This window comes from Rhea americana, unplaced genomic scaffold, assembly GCF_003343005.1.
Source record: "Rhea americana isolate MKP2758 unplaced genomic scaffold, rheAme1 scaffold_130, whole genome shotgun sequence".
NCBI classification, from domain to species: Eukaryota; Metazoa; Chordata; class Aves; order Rheiformes; family Rheidae; genus Rhea; species Rhea americana.
The window spans coordinates 2,371,571-2,390,704 of record NW_028185373.1 but is presented as its reverse complement, the minus strand read 5'-3'; the positions used below and the strand labels follow the sequence as shown (position 1 = coordinate 2,390,704).

At 34.2% G+C, this 19,134-nt stretch overlaps 1 protein-coding gene across 3 annotated transcripts in view; it reads right to left on the bottom strand.

Annotated features, from left to right (window-relative positions):
* The window catches only part of LTN1 (listerin E3 ubiquitin protein ligase 1), a 35,841-nt gene that overhangs the window by 2,987 nt on the left and 13,720 nt on the right, over positions 1–19,134 (bottom strand). The window contains exons 14-31 of one of the 3 annotated variants that reach the window (XR_014894903.1): positions 17,555–17,708; positions 17,164–17,314; positions 16,217–16,418; positions 15,196–15,355; positions 14,905–15,009; positions 14,495–14,637; positions 12,609–12,744; positions 11,546–11,690; positions 9,427–9,640; positions 8,930–9,167; positions 8,212–8,286; positions 7,065–7,251; positions 6,519–6,690; positions 5,177–5,397; positions 4,459–4,653; positions 3,622–3,789; positions 2,777–2,901; positions 1,783–2,043 (exon numbers count right to left, since the gene is read on the bottom strand). Coding sequence is in view for 1 of the 3 variants with exons in the window: in XM_085297833.1 (XP_085153959.1) it covers positions 2,839–2,901; positions 3,622–3,789; positions 4,459–4,653; positions 5,177–5,397; positions 6,519–6,690; positions 7,065–7,251; positions 8,212–8,286; positions 8,930–9,167; positions 9,427–9,640; positions 11,546–11,690; positions 12,609–12,744; positions 14,495–14,637; positions 14,905–15,009; positions 15,196–15,355; positions 16,217–16,418; positions 17,164–17,314; positions 17,555–17,708 (2,729 nt within the window). In the remaining 2 variants the exon portion in view is untranslated. Of the gene's footprint in view, positions 1–1,782; positions 2,902–3,621; positions 3,790–4,458; positions 4,654–5,176; positions 5,398–6,518; positions 6,691–7,064; positions 7,252–8,211; positions 8,287–8,929; positions 9,168–9,426; positions 9,641–11,545; positions 11,691–12,608; positions 12,745–14,494; positions 14,638–14,904; positions 15,010–15,195; positions 15,356–16,216; positions 16,419–17,163; positions 17,315–17,554; positions 17,709–19,134 lie in introns of those variants that run through there. The other 2 variants (XR_014894904.1, XM_085297833.1) reach the window with 2 other exon arrangements.

Below are 19,134 nucleotides of genomic sequence, written 5' to 3'. Positions count from 1 at the left end.
GTATACTGAGGAAGTCTACTGCTTGGATCTATTAAGGCTGAAAAACCATGTTTTTTTTATGAGGGTAAAGCTAGAACTAGAGACTCTGCTCCTTCTGAATGGCTTGTCTAAGGAACATCAAAGGTGAAAATGGAAAGTGGTCATCTGTGAAATAACTTAYGTTCTTCACTGGCAAAGACCATGGAAACACAAGTTGTAAGAACAGAAATTTGCTTTGCAACTGGTCAGTACCGAGAAGTCATATTTCAGGTTGAAAAACTCTTAAGTCTAGAACCTTACTGGTTTGATTGCAGACCCTTTGTTAAGTCATACTATCTTTATTGTTCAGTTTTCCTTTAGATGACTGTTCTTATGGAGAGGAGAAAATTGCTCAGCAATTTACTTCATGCAGGATTGTGCTGTGTGAATGAACTGCTCTGGAAGTTTTACACTGGTAACAGCTTTAGCCAACAGAAAGCTAGGCTGCTTTGAAGAAAAGAATCACATCAAAAGACAGTTTTAAGATGCAGACAAAGCACATAACAGTTAAACTGCAAGCTGAACAAAAGGGAGGTTTAATTAGTCCATCTAGTTCTTAGTTACAACAAAAGAACTAATTCAAAGAGCAGTAATGAAAGGAAAAAATGGGCAGTCATCTGGCACAACAGGTCACAACACTTCAACAGCATGTGTGGTTTTAGAATACACCATATAGGGCAGAATAATCAGAAGAGGGAAAAACACTGGACTATATAGCACTTGGATTTTTGGACAATATATCTGTATAAATACCGTAATAAAACCTGAGTCAGTAAGTGTCATGCTGTTGGCTGTGATTTTAGTAGAACTGTTCAAAGTGCAATCCAACTTAAAACACAGATGAGTACTGCAAGAACTGATTCTGATTCATCATCCTTGTGAAAACTCGGGACTACTGACAGCAAAATTATAAGGACTGAAAAAAGTAATTTGGCCTATCTGTGCACACAGAGGTCTACATGAATGCTCACTGTTTGTTAGAGTACACCTATTCCTTTCTCCTAGAGCATGAGCAAAGAATGAAACACTTCATWGAGAGTTTCAGGAGACCTATTCCTGCATTCAACACACATGAGAATAAGCTGCATGGTAGATACATGCTGTCTATGCAGGGTCAAACTTGCCAAGAAAACAAAGTTTCCGCTCCCCTGGACTTGTATTCACCAGAMCTGAGACAAAGGCTCTGCAAAAGGCTGTTTTGAGTAGGCAATTTACAAGGTCTACTAAGTGAGTTTAGATAGAGAGCTCTTTTTTAAATAATACTTGGTCAACAAAAATTCACCTTCACATCAATTATCTAAATTGAAAAGACATCATTTGGAATAATGAGTGTTTTTTTGAGACAAATGATGCAAGAAAAAAAATAATAATTCCAGAGTTTTAGTATCAGCAATTACAAAAACAATAGAACTTGCTCCTCAGTGCGTGTTTTCTGTTAGCCTTTTTTTCTCCTACCAGTTTAATGTTTCCCATTATCTCTTTCTCAAAAAAGATCAGAGAAATATCTGTTCTGGAAACTGAGCGTTCCATGTAATTGAAATCCAATTACATTCAATTACGAACAGCTTAAAAAAATATTTTTAAAGCCCTCTCTTTAAAAGAGAYCAACTTCGAGAAAATATTCAGCATCTGAAGATCAGCTGATGAGGTAAAGCTAACTGTGTATGCAAAAAAGTCATGATCTGAAAAATTAAACTATTAATTCTGAAAGTCTGTCACACAGAGGAAGAGATGATAATCCAAAGAATACAGAGACTGATAAAATTCATCTATTCTTTCCATTTTATTGACCTTTCCAAGAAATCTAGCACAGAACAATACCATCCAACTTAGAACATATTACTATGCTACTGCTGTTAAAAAAAAAAAAAGAAAAGAAAGAAACATGAAAAAAATAGTGAAATGCAGACAACATTAAATTCTGATATATCTGTCACGTTCAGTTAGCAAACAAGTCCTGACTGGACAGTGGAAGTACACTGGAGATTCAGTGACAGCTTATTTGGCAGATGGTGAAGACATTAACTGAAATAATGAAAACACATGAGTTGATCAGTGTGCATGTCTTCTCTTTAAATCCTATCTATAATAAGTAGGTAGTCTTTTGCACTGTCATGCAGGAATGACTTCGCTCCCTCCGTGCTAACTTGGGCTTTGGCATTCTCATATTTTTAGGTTGCTAGATGGCTGAGGTTTTTTGAGAAAATCAGACTGTTAAAGGTTAAAGCTCAATTTATGAACATCTTAATTTAGATCATGCTGTGTTTAGGTTTTATTCTTTAATACAAAGTAATCACCTTAATCCCATGCACTAAATTTAATGTATAACAGCAATATCCCTTTTTTCCCTAAGAGGAACTATAATAAATGTACATTTACTATAATCAAAAATTCAATTCTTCATACCAGCTATGGTAAACCTATGTGTATGTATATTAAGAGGCATGATCTGACTTAAGTGCATAACTCCCATGTCAGAATACAGCTAAAATAAGAGGTTTGAATCAACTATGCTGTGGCTTAAACACCACTTTTTAAGACATAACTCTGCATCACTTCTAAATTTTTAACATACCGTAACACTTAAAAAATATACAAATTAAAATAAATTATTCTTATATATTTCTTTATATCAAAGAAGAATCTTTAAACTTTTACAAAGAACAGTCCAGAGGTAAATATGGATCATATCCCACTAGTCAAGAATTCAAAGTAACTGACATTATTTTAAAGAAGTAATTAGCTTCTTTCAACATACAGTTTAAATGCCTCCTCTTCATTTACTGGTTAGCTTATAGAAAGACCACCGACCATTTTATTTCAGAAAAACGTCTCTCGACAAAGYGGACACGTGGATTTGTTGCTAGATGTGAACCATTTGTACTGAAAAAGAACAATTTAATATACAAACAATCAATACCAAGAACACTTTTATTACAAATAATCAAGTATTACTTGCCAATGAAGATAATTATGATAGTATTTACTATTTTTTAAAAAGGGAAAAAAAAACAGAAAGGAGTACTCTTCCATCTGGGGATGTGTGAGTATATACACAATGTGGTGGGGGACCACACCCACACTGCATGAGAGAAATCTCATCCAGTCTCATTTTAGGASAGTAGAAAATGAATGTTTTTTACACACAGCAACAATTTTCCACTGTATGGCAATACAGTCACCAACCCGCTCCAGATATACCCAGTAACCATACAACCAGTGTTTATAATGATCTGGATATAGTCAACTGTTAAATACCAAGACCAGCTGGGTTTACTGAAGAGCATGCTGCCTAAATTAAATGGAGCCTTTTCTATTCCCCTATACGAGCAGATGCATCAAGATACTGTTGCTACACCCTGTGTAGATGTAATGGTTGTCTTGGCGAACAGAAAAGGGATAGATACTGCTTGTGAAATGCAGAAATCTGTCTCATTAAATGCCCTTACAGCCTAGTATAAAATCTACGCAAAACATTTATGAGTTCAGTTCATCCCAGACAAATCCATCAGTATAATGGAGRATTGATGGTATTACAGTAAAAATGCCTGTTTTAAATTATTAATAGATTTTTGCCTACTTAGACATAGTTTAGGTACTTACCAAACAGGCTGAATGAAACTTTTTCTTGCATGTTCTGCAAGCTTTTTTGGGAAGGGAATAGTTGGAACCATGAATGACTGAGAAACAGATCATGCAATCTTCAACACCCTCAAAACGTTTATCCACATTATTTTTCCACAAAGACAAGCCTTCCATAATACTTCCATTCTAACAGAGAGAAAAATAGCTGTTAACATCAAAAAGTCCCTTCAGAATATCCTCTGTTAGTCATAAGCATATGAAGGGAACAGGGCCCAATGACATTACATGCCATATACACATTACCTGAAGATTTCGTAATCTGAAATTACATGTAGTTTCTGCTGTGAGTAGTTTACAAAGCCAACACATGAACAACAGAGAAACAGCACTATGAACTGAACTAAGAAACAACCCTCACAATGAAAAAGAATGCATTTAAGAACATTTAAAAACGTGATTTTAAAAATGTCATTTCCCGTTTCTTGTTTTTTTTCATAACTACATACGATGCAATTTCAACCACTACCAGTCTTTTGGAGAATTTCACGTAGTCATTTTTTTTCAAATTATAGTTGAGATAGCCCAGAGTCTGCTGTGTGTGGCAATGCTATGTTTCAGAAGATCTACATTCTCAGCTTYGGCCACAGATTTATTATGACTTACTAGACAGCTAATTCTACCTCTCTGTTTCACCATCTGAAGAGAAGTAGGTAAGAATGACCAATTCTATAGCACACTGAGTTCTACTGATGAGATCTGCTATACAGATCTAAATGATATTATATTACTAGGGTTATTTTTCTATCATCAGGACTTATTTACATTTTCAAAACTAAAGGCTTCTTCTAAACTCACCTGATGTGTAAGGTAAGTGCTCAACTGCAGCATCCAATTGCGCCATTGCTGAACAGCTACACCAACCCTCTTTCCACTTTCAACTGTTATGGATCCCAGTGGGTAATTTGATGGAAGCTGTATTATTAGTTCTATAAATATATCATCAACTGAATAAGTAGCAATGACTTCCCGTGCAGCAGATCGAGCTTTTACCTGTGAAAAAAAATGAAAATATTAAAGTAGTATATAGCTCTCTGATTATAGAGTTCTTATCTCTTGTGTTAATATATATGAAACATTTATGCTTCACTACAGACATATTTTTCTTAGAACAGAAAAACACTTTACTCAAAGCAAATAAAGATTGCTAAGATATAAGTGGGCCTAACAAGAAATTACTATTCATCTCTCAATTGAGTGGCTCATTATATTTTTCAAATTTACTAGAAAGRGAGCAGCATACCAACAGTGGCATCTTTCACTTACCTCCTCAATTTCTCAAACATCCAAGAAAATCACCCTTCTAATTTATTCAGAACACAGAATATTAGTAAGTACCAGCATCAACTTAATACACTGATACCAAGCTAAACTATGTTCTCATCAGTCATTTCAAATAAGAAAAATACAATCATACAAGACCCTGTATTACAGTCTGGTTCTGAGAAGAAATACTTTTTTAAAGGTCTGCAAAATTCTCAAATAAAATCAAAAAAGGACACAAAGTCTTACTAACCGTCATGCCATTAAATAACTGGGTGCTAGTCTGTACAGAAGCTATTTCCTGTGAAGAAAGCACGCTGCTGACATATTTGCTTGTAAATTTATCTACAACATTGAAGACACGTTTCTCACAGCTATTCCACCACAGCCTAACCATGGCCGGCAAGTCTTTCAATGTTATATGATACACAGAGCAAGCCAAGTGTGGTATCTGAGATGACAGTAGTCCTGTACCTGTGAGGAGAGTGGGGGAAAAAAAAATGTTGTTGATACTACACCATTAGTAACAAATGTTGGTTCTTCCACACCACATACAAAAATGTTGATACCATCCTCACCGTGGTAGCCGGAACTTCATTTATATGCCCCTTCCGTATTTGATACCATAACTTCATAGTCTTGTTGTTATTCTTTGTTTTTCAGACTAACACTTCCAAACTGGAAGCTCACCTTGCAATTTAGAGGTGCACTATAGATGGACTACCAGAAATCAATAATAATTTTCCACAAATGACAGAAAGCTGACTTTGGAGGGAACAAGCAAGGAGATATTTGGAGCTTATTTGAGGTTTGCAGTATTCCAAGAATGTACAGAGAGATAAGGCAAGTCTTTTCTTGGGACATTTTGTCAAATAATTCCCCAAACTTCCCCATTCTTTTCTATCCATTACCCAAATAAGCTGTTCTGCAAAACAATGCTATTCAAGCACAAAATTAAGAAATGAAATCTCAGCATTTTTGCTCACGTCTCTATAGGGATATAAAATAATTTCAATGAAGTAACTTTCAAAAGTAATTCTTCATGTTTCTCAGCTAGAAAAAACAGGTAGTTTATTTTCTGTCATTATGGTTGATTAACTCAAGTTCTTCTGAACCATGTGATGAAAACAGACAATTTAACAAGTTTTAAATATTTTGAAAAATCTTACTATATTAAAATATTTATTTTTTGCTTCTGTTTGTATATTAAAGTTTTTTAAAACTCTATTTAGCATCAAAAAAAACTAGAAACAATTGAGAAGTCCCAGGCTAGACCGTATTTTTAATATTCTAGAATTTTTGCATACATTTAGATTCAGACAATGCAGAAATAATACTTTGTCACTATTAGTGACAATCTGTTATTAAAGCATTTCCTTCCCCCTCCCCAAGTTTTCTGTTCAATAGTTCTAATGTGGCTAAGCTTCACATTTAGGAAAGACTGTCAAAAATTTTCATATGTACGTAGGTGGGTGGGTGGGTGGYGTTTCTATAGAAAAGATCTTCTAAATATGTATTTAAGTAGAAATGTATATTTAAGCCTTTGAAATATCAAAACTCGCAAATGCACAAATATCAAATACATTTTTACTAACCTTTAACATTTAAATTAAGTTCTTCCGTAAAGAAAGTTTTTGTATCCTTATTTGGAACTTCAGAAGTCGGCCCAGAAATGATAGGGTTTTCAGGCATTAGCCTGAACAAATGATAAAGCAGTTTATTCAAGCTTTTAGTTCTTCTCAGGTATTGTGAGTAGAGAACTCGCAGCTGATTGGACAAAAGCAAAAAATAGAGGAAATTTAATAAAAATTAGTTTGTCCTTCATATGACACAGATATGTTTGTGTAGGGAGGAAAAGCAATCCTGTGGTTTGAAATAAGTGTTTGTTTGGGAGGATAATTTAGCKCTCTGCAGCCTTCTCAGTGATTACAAAATTAGAAAATGCAGCAAAGTTGTTTGAAAAAGTAACAAAGAATCATCTGTTAACAAATCTTTAATCATTATTACTGTAATACTACCAGCCCAAACTATCACACTGCATAAGTCTAGTTCTGTTGAAGCTTTTAGAATACCACCAATTCTAGAAGCCAAATAATAAAAAAAAAAAAAAAAAAAAAAAAAAAAAAAAAAAAAGTATATACCTGGGAAGAAGCTGCTTTGAAGAAAGTTAATGTTAACTTCCAAGTGAGAAGATATCCCAGAACAAGGCAGAACTCATCACTAAGTGGCTGGATAACTGCAAATTCTCCAACTGGAATGCATTCTAGAATGTTTTCTAGCAGGAGTTCTTGAGTGGCCAGGACAGACATAATAGCTGCGGGAGGTGATCTATGGAAAAATATTACCTGGCATAGTATGCAAAAAACTTCAGTAGAAGATTAACTGAATTTATATTTACAGGGTATCTACCATCCTATTAGTACAAGTGTACATGTAGATCAAAGGGGTGTTTTACTACAGGAAAACTCACTTCCAGATTTGCACACTAGTGCTGTATTCTAATGGTCCATTTTTTTCAAGTGGGCAATTGATCTCTTTACCCCCTGCAAGAAGAATATAAACTGAATGCTGATCGCTTTATCTGAAAGGATGAATTTGGTCCATGTCTGAGCAGCTTTAATCTATATCATGGAGCGCTGGCTTGCTTCTGCATTTGCCAAATCACACTAACAAAATCAGCTAGTGAACAATCTATCTCCTAATCACTGGATGCGTTTGGTTTGCATTTTGCATTAGATTAAAAAGACTTTAACTCCATAGTAAAACATACTTTTAGTTACTGAGCTAAGATTAAAAATAAATAAATAAATTATAATATCCCCTCTTGAAACTTTACAGTATCCCCTCTTCAAACTGTAGACTGTCTAATTCAAGCTGTATAAAACACTTATTTTGGAAGTCTTCACTTTTATTTCAGTTCATGGATAAATTCACCTAAGAGGATTAATCCATGAAACTAAAGTTAACTGTACAGCTGGGAACATGCTGAATTTAGCAGTTCAATAAAAATCTCTCAAGATTTTACAATATATAGGACATATGCTGCAGTTACTCTAGTAACTGTACCTAGAAAACAATTGCAAATACTGGTCCAGTAAATAGTACAAAAGCAAATATAAACAATTATGTTGTATAATATCGATGTTTATGTCCCTTTTGTTATAACCATGTCATTGTTACTCTTAACATCTCCTGACAGACTACTACTCTGCTGTAAATATAAACCCATAAAACAGATGCTAAAAACAGGGAAAACAGTAATGAAAAATAGGACAAAAAAATCCATACAATGCTGATTCCTCTTCTTCATCACCGTAAGATTTGAGATCTTCATCATCAAACTTAGGCAACTCAGGCATTAATCTATAGAGATACACAGGGAGAGGAAAGAAAAAAAAACATTCAATTTTTACTGACTATATATTTTGACACAAGTAATGCCTAGGTCATTGCTTATCAGTGTCTACGTTATTGATAAGTAATAACCACTAATATTTTATTGCTTAACAAGAACACAGAACCTTTAAGAGATACGTTACCATTGTAGACTTGGCTCTTAAACGACAATGGCCGAAAGAGCAAATAATCTTGCTTAACTGCTTTCCAAACATTTTAAACTTTCTAAATCATGCTAAAAAAAGCTTCTCTATCTCAGTGCAAGGCCATTACCAATGTCTCAGTACAATAAAAGATGAGAGTAAGATTTTAGAGCTACCATCAAGTCAGTTGTCTTACAATCTGCATTTAGAGCCATCAAATGCACATACTATTTTTCAAAATCTGTATTCGATCTTTTGGTATTAGAAATAACACAGTTAGTCTACTTTTATAAGTAAGCGTACTATTCATAGCCTTAGATAACATACTCCGACACAGAACACAACTTGCCCAGTTAACAGTTTTCTCCCATAACAAAACATTACTTTACTAGACACACAACTGTAAGTGAATTTTCTAAAACACATTAAAAAAAAAAAAGCGGAGTGAGAAATTTGTTGATTCTTACTTATACAACATGTGGTAGACAGAAATCTGTACAGGGCTAGCCCGGAAGAGCAATAATGGAGATAATGTGTTTAACAGAGTCTGGAGTTTATCTGGAAGATTTGTTTTCTGGCCTGCAACAAACTTTGCTGGCAGTTTATGGTTTAACAACTGGTCCTTCGAGATATATGTTAGAGCTTCACCCAAAGATGTTAATACAGAGTTCTGAAAAGCACTTTCAGATGCATTTTTGGTTTCTCCTATTTAAAATGGAAAAAAACAAAAAACAAAAAAAAMCAAGTTGCGATACAGAATGCATGGATATCAACATTAAGCAAGCTTAACTAGAAACAACTCAGACTGCACTTAAAATATACCTAATCTTAAGGGTCACAGAAAGTTAACTGTAATTATTAATTAGCATAAAATTAAAAACATGGCCTATCAAGTTCTATTTCTGACTGATCTGACTTATATCATATTCACTATTACTGTCCTTGTCAGTTACCATATACTTACCTGTGACTTTCACCAATAAGGGTAACAGCAAATTGTGAATTCCTTCAGAAAAGAATTCTTTCCATTCACTGATCAAGTTCACAGGAAGGTTTTCAATAGTTTCAGGAGCTGCAGCTTCAAAGTAAACACTAAGGGCAGATGCCAAGTCACAACTGGCACAAGCAAAAATTTGCACAAGTGGAAGATGATAAAGTGAATGGTTTTCACTTGTTGTCTAGGAGAAGAAAAAAGAGAATTTCTTCACCATAAATTTGTTTTTAAAACAACAGTTGCTTCACATTCACATTCTACAGAGAAACAAATAAAACTAGAAAGTGCAATGTCACAAAAAAAAAACTCAGCTGCAAGTTGGAAACTGTAAGTTTGAACTGTAAGTTAAAAAAAAGTTTAAAAACAATCTGTATTTTTTTGAAATTACCACAATGAATTTCCAAATCTCACCAAGAGTTAAAATACTAGATTGCTTTCTTTATATGCCTTTCTTTATGATAGAAGGAAACTGCCACCAAGTGGATTCAAGCAGAAATGTACRCATATGTAGCTCGTCAAGTAAGCCAAAACTGCAATACAAAGTGCTCTCATTTTTCCCTTCCAAATATATGAAATGTATTAATACATCATGTTTCTATCTTCAAGTCACAGAAAGAAATGGACAACACCTTACTGTAAATTGGAATTATTTAAGGGGCTGTCTGTAGATTTCCTCCCCACAACCTAGCTCCTCCCTCTTTATTTGTCCCAGACAATCACTAAATATTAAAAATACTCCCAAGCATTTAATCTATGCAAGAAGTTTTTCCACAGAAGTTAACTATTACTGTTTTTTAAAAAGAAAACTAAGCATACAGGCACATACAGTACAAGTAAGATGAATCCTGACATCAAGAAAAACCACATGGAAGTTTCCAGCTCTGATGATATTTTCCGTTTTACTGATGATCTGCCTTTTGAAAATAAAAAATCATGCTCCCTTGGAGTTAGACTTATCTTTTCTATAGAGGCAAACCTCAAACTCAAGAAATGTGTTTTGCCAAGAGATGTGTCTGTTCTTCTACCCTAGTGAAGGAGGGCACTGCAATTTAATAGCAGAGACTAGACGGTCAGAGATTCTCTATCTTTATTTGATTTCAAAGTAGTCAGCTGCGCACCTTGATTTCTTTTCTGAGAGTTGTTAGAATATAATATTTAAGTTTTGCGTAATCATTTGGGTATTGATAGACTGATGATGCTTTTGTTCAGTCAGTTTTATACATCATGTTAGACTTCAGCTTTACAGAATATTATCTTCCAGCATAGAGATCCAGAGAAGAAATATTTTAAAATTATTCTCTAATTATCAATACCACTAATAAACATATACTACACCAGAGATGCGACTTCATCTCAACATACAGAAGAGAAAAGTAAGGCTTGTGCTTTTATGCCACACAACCATTGCCAAAACTCAATGAAAAAGAATTCTGTCAATCCTTTCTAACCTCCTATCAAATGTTTGATAAGCTGAGATGACTACATCCCTGCCTATCCAGAGAATAATCTAAAGAGATAAGCACACCAAAACTGGAAACGCAACACTGATGTGGTATGTAAAATTTGGTTTTACTTCCATATTTTGTTGGGATACTTTTTTAAAAAAGTATCTTTGAAATCCTGAACACATAGTTCATTCTTCCAAAGCACTAGAAAGTTACCACAAGAGATGGAAAAAGTTAAAATGCTTAAAACCATCATGTTCCAAATTCTATCTGAATCATTACTATTACTCTGATTTCCATTCTTCTTGGTAACCCCTGTGCATCTTTTGAACAAATCTGATTGCTACTTAAAACAGTTTCTACAATGCTTTACTGTGCTATCCTGATATACACCTTTCTATTTTGTAAAGATGCTCATATAAAAATAAAGCAAAATTTTAACATACTACATTCTAAGATTTAGGATAAAATGTCTAGCAAGAGAGCACACTAAGATAACAACTGAGGGTTTGTTTGTTTTCTCTCCAAGGAGGAGATTACAATGAAAAGTAAGCTAGGAAAAGTCAGTCTTGTAGGCTGAGAGGGCAGTAGCAGAATGCTCTAAGAGGAAATGTGATGGTTAACAATAATGTCCTTCATTTTACCTCTAACCAAGCCAACATGGAGCACATGATAAAGTCCCATTCACTGTCAGCCAAAGGAGTTGTAGAATACTTCAGCAACAAAGAAAGGAAACGGATCATCTCTATGTTGAAAGCCAGCAACTGAGCACTTGTTTCCTTCAGACTGCTGCAATAAAAATACAACTGACATTTACATATCTTCATGTTGAAGGAACAAAGTACTTGTGTTTTTACCTTGCTGCTTCTCTTCGGAGGAATTAGTCTTATACTAAGCTCTGCTCTATGTACTTTTCATACCCTTACTCTAACTTACATGGTTTGAATCCTACATTAACTAGCAATCCTAACTTATATACAAGCTAACAGACACAAAACATACCATCAGAAATACCTGTTCATTTGCATGTTACTTTAAAACATTTTTTAAACATGTATTTAAAACATTTAAAACATGCATTTTATCTCTACTTGTACAAGTAAAAAAATCCTACAATTTGCTTACCAACATAGTAACTCAAACAATATACTTAGGTTATTTGCAAAATTTAGCAATTTTAACTAGATTAAAAAAAAAAACATTTTGTATTACTAATAAAATGACCAGTTTTCAAATATAAGACTTCAAATGTCCCAATCCAGTACATTATTTTGGGACTATGTTATGAGGATTTTTCCTCACTATGCTCAAGATAGATGAAACTCAGATAATTTTCACTCCTTGCTGGAAGCTAGATTTTCTAAGTTACATTTTCAGGTCCAGATTTTTTTTTTTTTTTTTTTTAAAAAAGACATTAAGTTTGGCACTCGCATTTTTTTCATGCTACTTGCATGCTTTCATATACCCACCTTCAAGCACTACAGCCATAGTCTTTAGTAATGATTTATCAAATTCTTAAATACAGGTATGTCAAACTGAGGGATCCAGTTTTACAAAGGCTTAAAAATGCAGTATTAATGTAGCAGATGTCAAGTGTTTTACCAAAAAAAAAAAAAAAATGTTGATTTTGCTTGAGTTAGTGGACCATTCTGTATTTTTAAATCCTTTCCCCCCAAAAAAGTCGAAGTATCTCAAAGTTGCACCCACCAGCTAAAAAGAAAGCTGTCTTCATTATCATTTTTCCAAGATATTATGATTTTTAGTATTCCAGGTAGTAAGTGATCACAATCAATACTTCTGTCATTCAAGCAGGAGTTCAAGATGGAAAGACACCCGAATGCTCCTATAATAAAAATATAATGTGAAAAAAAAATAATAATGCATGTGCAATAGGTTTTAATTATCAAGACAAGTATTAAAAGGTGTGTTAATGGACTGGATCTTTTAATCTGTATTTAATGTTAAAATATTAACATTATAACGGATATACCCAAATCTTTTTCTTTCAATAGTTCATCCAGAATTTCCATTATTAAATCAAAAATACTACATTCAACCAAAATTAAAAACAAACAACCCCCACAACACTAGATCTTATTCACTGCAAACTGTGAATGTCAATACTGCCCTGAAAGTGTTAGTTTTCACTTTCACAATTAAATACAACAGCTGTATTCTTTCTGTTCACCATTTTTACAGAAAATGGCACGCACTTCTATTTCTTGGAGAACAAGGACATTTCTCAAGTCTGATGACAAGAAACTGAACACCRTTAACAGTGCACTGTGTTAACACACACTGTGAACACGTGCATTGCAAAAAAGCTCACTTCACGTAAGCAGCAATGCAATGATTTACAAGAACTTTAGTAGCACTTTCATGATTTGAACAAAAACAAAAACCTGAATGGTCAACCCACACCCTAGATCACACTTAGYAGGAAAATTTGGGTATATATTTTCTGATCAGCAATCCTTGGGATAATGACAAGCAGCAGAAAGAAAAATATGGTCTCAAGGTATAGACTGATTGAGCACTCCATGACTAAGGAATAGTGAAAATTCATTTTCCTATCTTCCACTTTAAATTTCACACCTACATTTGGCTGGTTCAGTGGTTCACTCAAAAAGACAGGAAAGGTTAAAAATCTAAATCTCAAGAACAAGTGTTAGGAGAACTAACACAATAGAAACAACCCAGACTTCTCTCAACTGCTGAATAAAACTAATATTTAGAAGTTCACACTTCAAAGACACCTATCTGAAAGAACTAACCTGAAAATGTGAGGACACTGCCTACCGCAGATAGATGCAATTTCAAATTGCTACAGATAGTTTCTTCAGTTTAACTTCAGAACAGTATTGTTAAAAACACAARTCAATTTCAAGTTTTATATAGCCTGATCAAAAAGGGTATGTGTAAGAAAGCATGAAAGAATGGAGAGAGTGATGAGCGGGCTTCCTGTTTTAAACTGCACTTAATTCAAACATATGGAAGGACTCTGTTCTGAAGATTCTTCTTGAAAAGAAACAAGGTTGTGCAAATAAATAGGTTTTCTAAAGGACACTCAAAGTAATATTGTAACATCCCAATCACCTCATTAAATAATTTTTCAAAAGCTGTTACATGTGGTACAGCATGTTAAGTCAAAGCTGCTGCATATGCACTGGAAGATTTACTCAAAAATTATCCGTAAACTTTGAAAAAGCTCCTAGTAAAATATCTAAAAACAATCATGATGCCACCAGCTGACAATACTTATGTTTCTATACACACTATAGAGCCTAAATGTTTAAATGAAATTTCAGTACCTACAGATGTCAGTGTCTAAATCATGCAAAGCAAGCAATAAGTAGGGCAGTATCAAAATTGTTTAATAAATTAAATCCTTCAGTTCTAATTTTTTACCAGGCAGTGTAGCTTAAGCTTAATAACACAGCAAATCCCTGTGCCAAACACTTTAGAAGAAATGTATGAACAACTGCAAAGATGTTTCTTCTAGTAAAAATGATACGATGTCTTAAAGGCAAGCATTATTACAAAATAACGTTCTTAAATTCTAATGAAGTTGGATGAGTTAAGAACATACTGACCATCAGTATCAGACAGCTCTGTCTGCTTGCAAGTCATGAGTTTGGCCACACAGTCGAAGACAAGTTCTTTCTTTTCTTCCTCAATTAAAAACGATGAGAGACACTGAAGTGTATGCAATCTGCCCTCTGTTAACGGAAGAAACCTGTTCACACAAACACAACATCAAGAATAAAACAAACCCCCAAATTCACTAACAAACAAAACRTCAGTTGGTTTATAATAGTCACAGGACTACAAAATATCCTGTGATTTAACTAAACCTATACACTAAAACGATTTTCACTTTTACATACTATGCATATACATCCATACTAAAATCTTCAGATGCCATTCTTCAGAATCAATACCACTTAACGTTATCAACAGCTGCAATGTAAACAACATTATATAGGCTGTAGCATTAAGATACCCTTCACTTGTTTTAAAAAGTTGTTTCATTCCACATGATCCAGTCTTTCCATCACGGATCACTTTAGCCATGGTTAAGGACCACAATCTTCCATGTTCCTCTGATCTTAAAAGGAAGAATAAAGACCCTGGTTAACACACACAGTTGCGTAGTTCACCTCAAAAGCATTGGTACGAAGTTAGAATCAACACACAAGGAAACGTGGTGGCACTAAACAGTTAACTGCAGCTTCAAATTTTGCACTGCATAAGGAGCTGTATTATTTCAGAGGTTTTACTTGTTCATGCATACCTATCAAATATTGTTTGATGAAGTTTAGTTGTATTWCTAAGCGTATTGAACTTCTCATATGTGATGTGCATTTCTTCTAACATATGCAGATATTCGAGAAGCAGATAAGGAGGATTCTCCAATTCTTCAATCCATTGTAATGAGTACAGCAGTTCTGCAACTAATTAAACAACAAAAGTAACTACTGAATATATTCAGCGCATATGCCAAAAGTTTCAGAAGTTTTAACACATTAAGTAGTTGGCATTTACATACAATTTCAGGTGCTTTAGAGCATGAATTGGATACTGCTACTGCATTGTAATACACAAACAAGTTACAATAATCAATCCTAGACGTACAGGAGATTTTAAAACAAAACACACGTGGCAAGGACTAACTCTTCTCCAATCTCTTACTTCTTGCAGATAAGGCAATCAAGATCTAAATTCAGAAAAAATAAATCTAGTGTTAACAGTTAACATATGGCTTCTTTATCAACTCACAAAGACTTAGATGAAACAAACACACTTCTCTTATAGCAAGATTTTGGAAACAAAGAGCTAATTTCATAATTATAGGTCTGATTTAAGAATTTGAATATAATATAAGCATTCCATAAATAAACAAGTTCTGCTTGGTGAAATTAAGAGAAAATACTGCCTCAAAATATTTTTGTGCTCAGGTAAAAACTTTCAAGACATTTATTTGGTGGTACAGATATATCCTATTGCCCACTGATGCCAATGCACTGCAAATATTTTGGCAAAGAATAACTTTTAAGTTCAGCATAAATTCAAACGTTAACTTCAAAGTTCTGCTGAGACAGCATGCATGTAATCACAGAAGTCCTAGAAATACAAACACTGTACTTAAAAAAGTATGAGTTTAAGGCAAACTAAAGCAAACAATGTAAAGGATGAAAGGATGATTTGTGATATTTATATGCCAAATCTTTACTGTTCATTTCAAATTACCAATTTTGGTTGGATTATAACTACTATAAAGTCAAATTCCTTTAAGTTGTAGCATTATAACTTACATATATTGTCAATTTTCTTTCCTTCGGCATCATCACATCCATGGAGTACACCATTTTCCAACATAAACAGCACCATTTTACCTAATAAGGCTGAAGTACACAGGTGGCCTGAAAGTTTTGTTGAGCCGCACAGCTTAACATATGATCCCAAAYGCTCACAATTCACACTCAGCCTTCCTTCCAAAAGAGGTTTATGCATCCACTGTAATATGTGCATAAAAAAAAGTATGAACAATTAGTAATATTTTAATAACATGCAAAAGAGTTATAAAATATTGAAAATTCATAGTTACTTAAAAAAATAACCAAGACAGTCAAACTACCACTGAAAGCATAATAGTAAAGATGAGCCATTCCTATATAAATTCAATTTGTATCAAATTTCAGCAGTTAAATAAACAAATGCACAGAAGTAACTTGAARCTGCATTGCTGCCCAAGAAATAAATATGCATCTTTAGAGCTCTAAATATCTTATGAAAGGTACAAAAAATACTAGGGTTACTGAAGACTGGTGGTTGGACATGGAAATAATTTCCTTTCTCTCCATTCCACATATGCCAACATTTTATTTACAGTCAGCAATTCATATTCCTCTGAAGATATCGGAATCCTCTCACAAAAGTAATCTTATAGAAGACAAATACAAGAACACCYTTATGAGGCATATTCTGTTAGACTTTAATTCAGAAAGTTAGCGTTAAGTTGCTGGTGTTCCAYGCAGAAAAGGGTATTTTCATAAATTCTGACTTCTTTCAGTAGTACTCAATGGGGCCACAACTATACAGTTTTTCTCTTCCAGCAAGAGAAGTGTCTGAAAAGAACCTCTAGTCAGACATGTGTATTCACAACCACAGTGCTGTGTCAAAACAGGCACGTTCATTACTCTAAAAGCCCAAACCTTCGAGATMAGTAAGATAACTACAGCATCAGTTACCATTTTCCTACCTCAGTGGATAGGGACTCATGCAGTTTCTCCCATTCAGTTTTGTTTGGTGTAATATGCTCAACATAAGCTCCCACAAGATATCCAGGTAGTCCTTCAGCTTCCAGCAGCTTAGATAACAGATCACTAACTGTGGAGATCAAAACCTGCAGGCTGAGAAAAGGGCAAACATTGCAAGTAAGTTCAGCACTATCCAGTAAAACCAAGCTGCCTTGTTCTACCCTGATAAAAAGCTATTGGCACAACACTGCTAAGTTGAGCTCTAAGCCACAGTTCTCACTTCTGATATGCTGAAAAAACTTTAAACAATAAAGATGCTAATTAAATACAGACTAGCACAGCCTTGGACTGTTTTGGAGAGAAATATGTTATGAAACAGACATGTACAATTACCTTTTAACATCCAAAGAGGAAGACTGAATTTGATTCTTGACCCACAGTGCAGATTTATGCAAAAAGGTGCTCTGTTTCTGCATACTTCGAAGTTGATGTACAAGTGAATTTACACCAGACATCCAAGTGTGCTTTAATTTACACATAAGTAAATCTATTGTAGGAAGGAAAAAAAACACACACACACAAAAACCACAAAAAATACCCCAAAAAATACACAAACAGGTAAACTCCTAGGTTACATTTTACAGTCTATAGTAACAATCACATGTGTAAAACTAAGGTGCTAGAGCAGGARTAAAATTCTCTTTTACATATATGAYAGCTATCAAGAGCAAATACACAGCTTTGTTGTGGCATAGTAATTTTAAATAAATTCCAGTTTAATATTTGAGAAAAGAGTGAGATTCCTATTATCTACTACAATATCTCCATGAGGGCTTTAAAATTCCAAATCTGTTTAAAACACTGAACATTCACAGCACAGGTATTCTCCTGGAAAGCWGCACTGGTTTTCAGGTTAACACTGTTCTACTTCAATTCTAATACTGCAACATTTCCTCTTTTGCATCTATACCAGCAAATACATACACTCAACTTACTACTCTCAAATTCTGCATTCAAAGAATATAAATCAGCATCCCAGTTTGAAAATGAGACAYTGTTGGAGAGAGAAGAGGACTCAATTTGCCAGAGCAACTTGATCYGATATACATGTATTTGTTCTGAAACCAGTTATCTTTAGTTTAGTGACTGCATGCATTTTTTCCAATGAAACCTCTGCACTACTGAAAGAACAACAAAGTGTTCATTCTTTGCATTTCAAAGACCTCAATTTATTTTTACAACACTTTAGAAGTATAGCATATCAATTTCAAAAATAGCGGAAGCACAGGGAYAGTGATGTCAAAAACGTCTGAAATGTCTGTCAAGATGCACTAGACCTGATGTTTAGAAGTAACTACTGGCATTGTAAACCAAAGCACAAATTTTCATGTCAGCTACAGTTGCCAGTGCTCAATACTAAATTCTTCCATCTGTCTCACGAAAAAGAAAAATTCAGATTTAATCAGCTATAAAAAGTTAAGTTCAAGTGAGTTTTCAATTCCTGCTCCCAACACAGAGGAARCCCCCCTGTGGCGCCTTTACAGCAACATGTCTAGAATATTTAGTATCTGTGTGTTTTAGCTGGGAAACTCTAGGAGAATTTCTAGAAATTCTTTTTCTAAAAATTATGATTTGATTAACTTAGTTGGATTCTCACAGCAGCCAAAAAAAGCATATTTTGATAAAGCCATCTCCCCTCYCTGAAATGTTATGTCCCTGATCTAGAATGGGTAACAGAAGAAATTCTCCACACAAAAAAAGCAGCAAAAATCCTACGTTTGCATTATAAAAAACAGCATATCTGGAAAAAAGCGTAAAAGCTGTGTATCTGATAAAACCCAATGATAACCATCATATGGGCTTTATAAAAGCTGACAGAAGAACTAGCTGCAAACTGGAACAGTGTTTAGGAAAACTAATACTTTCAAGGCTTGCAATTTCATAATACAGTTTTCACGTCCTCTTTATTCTAG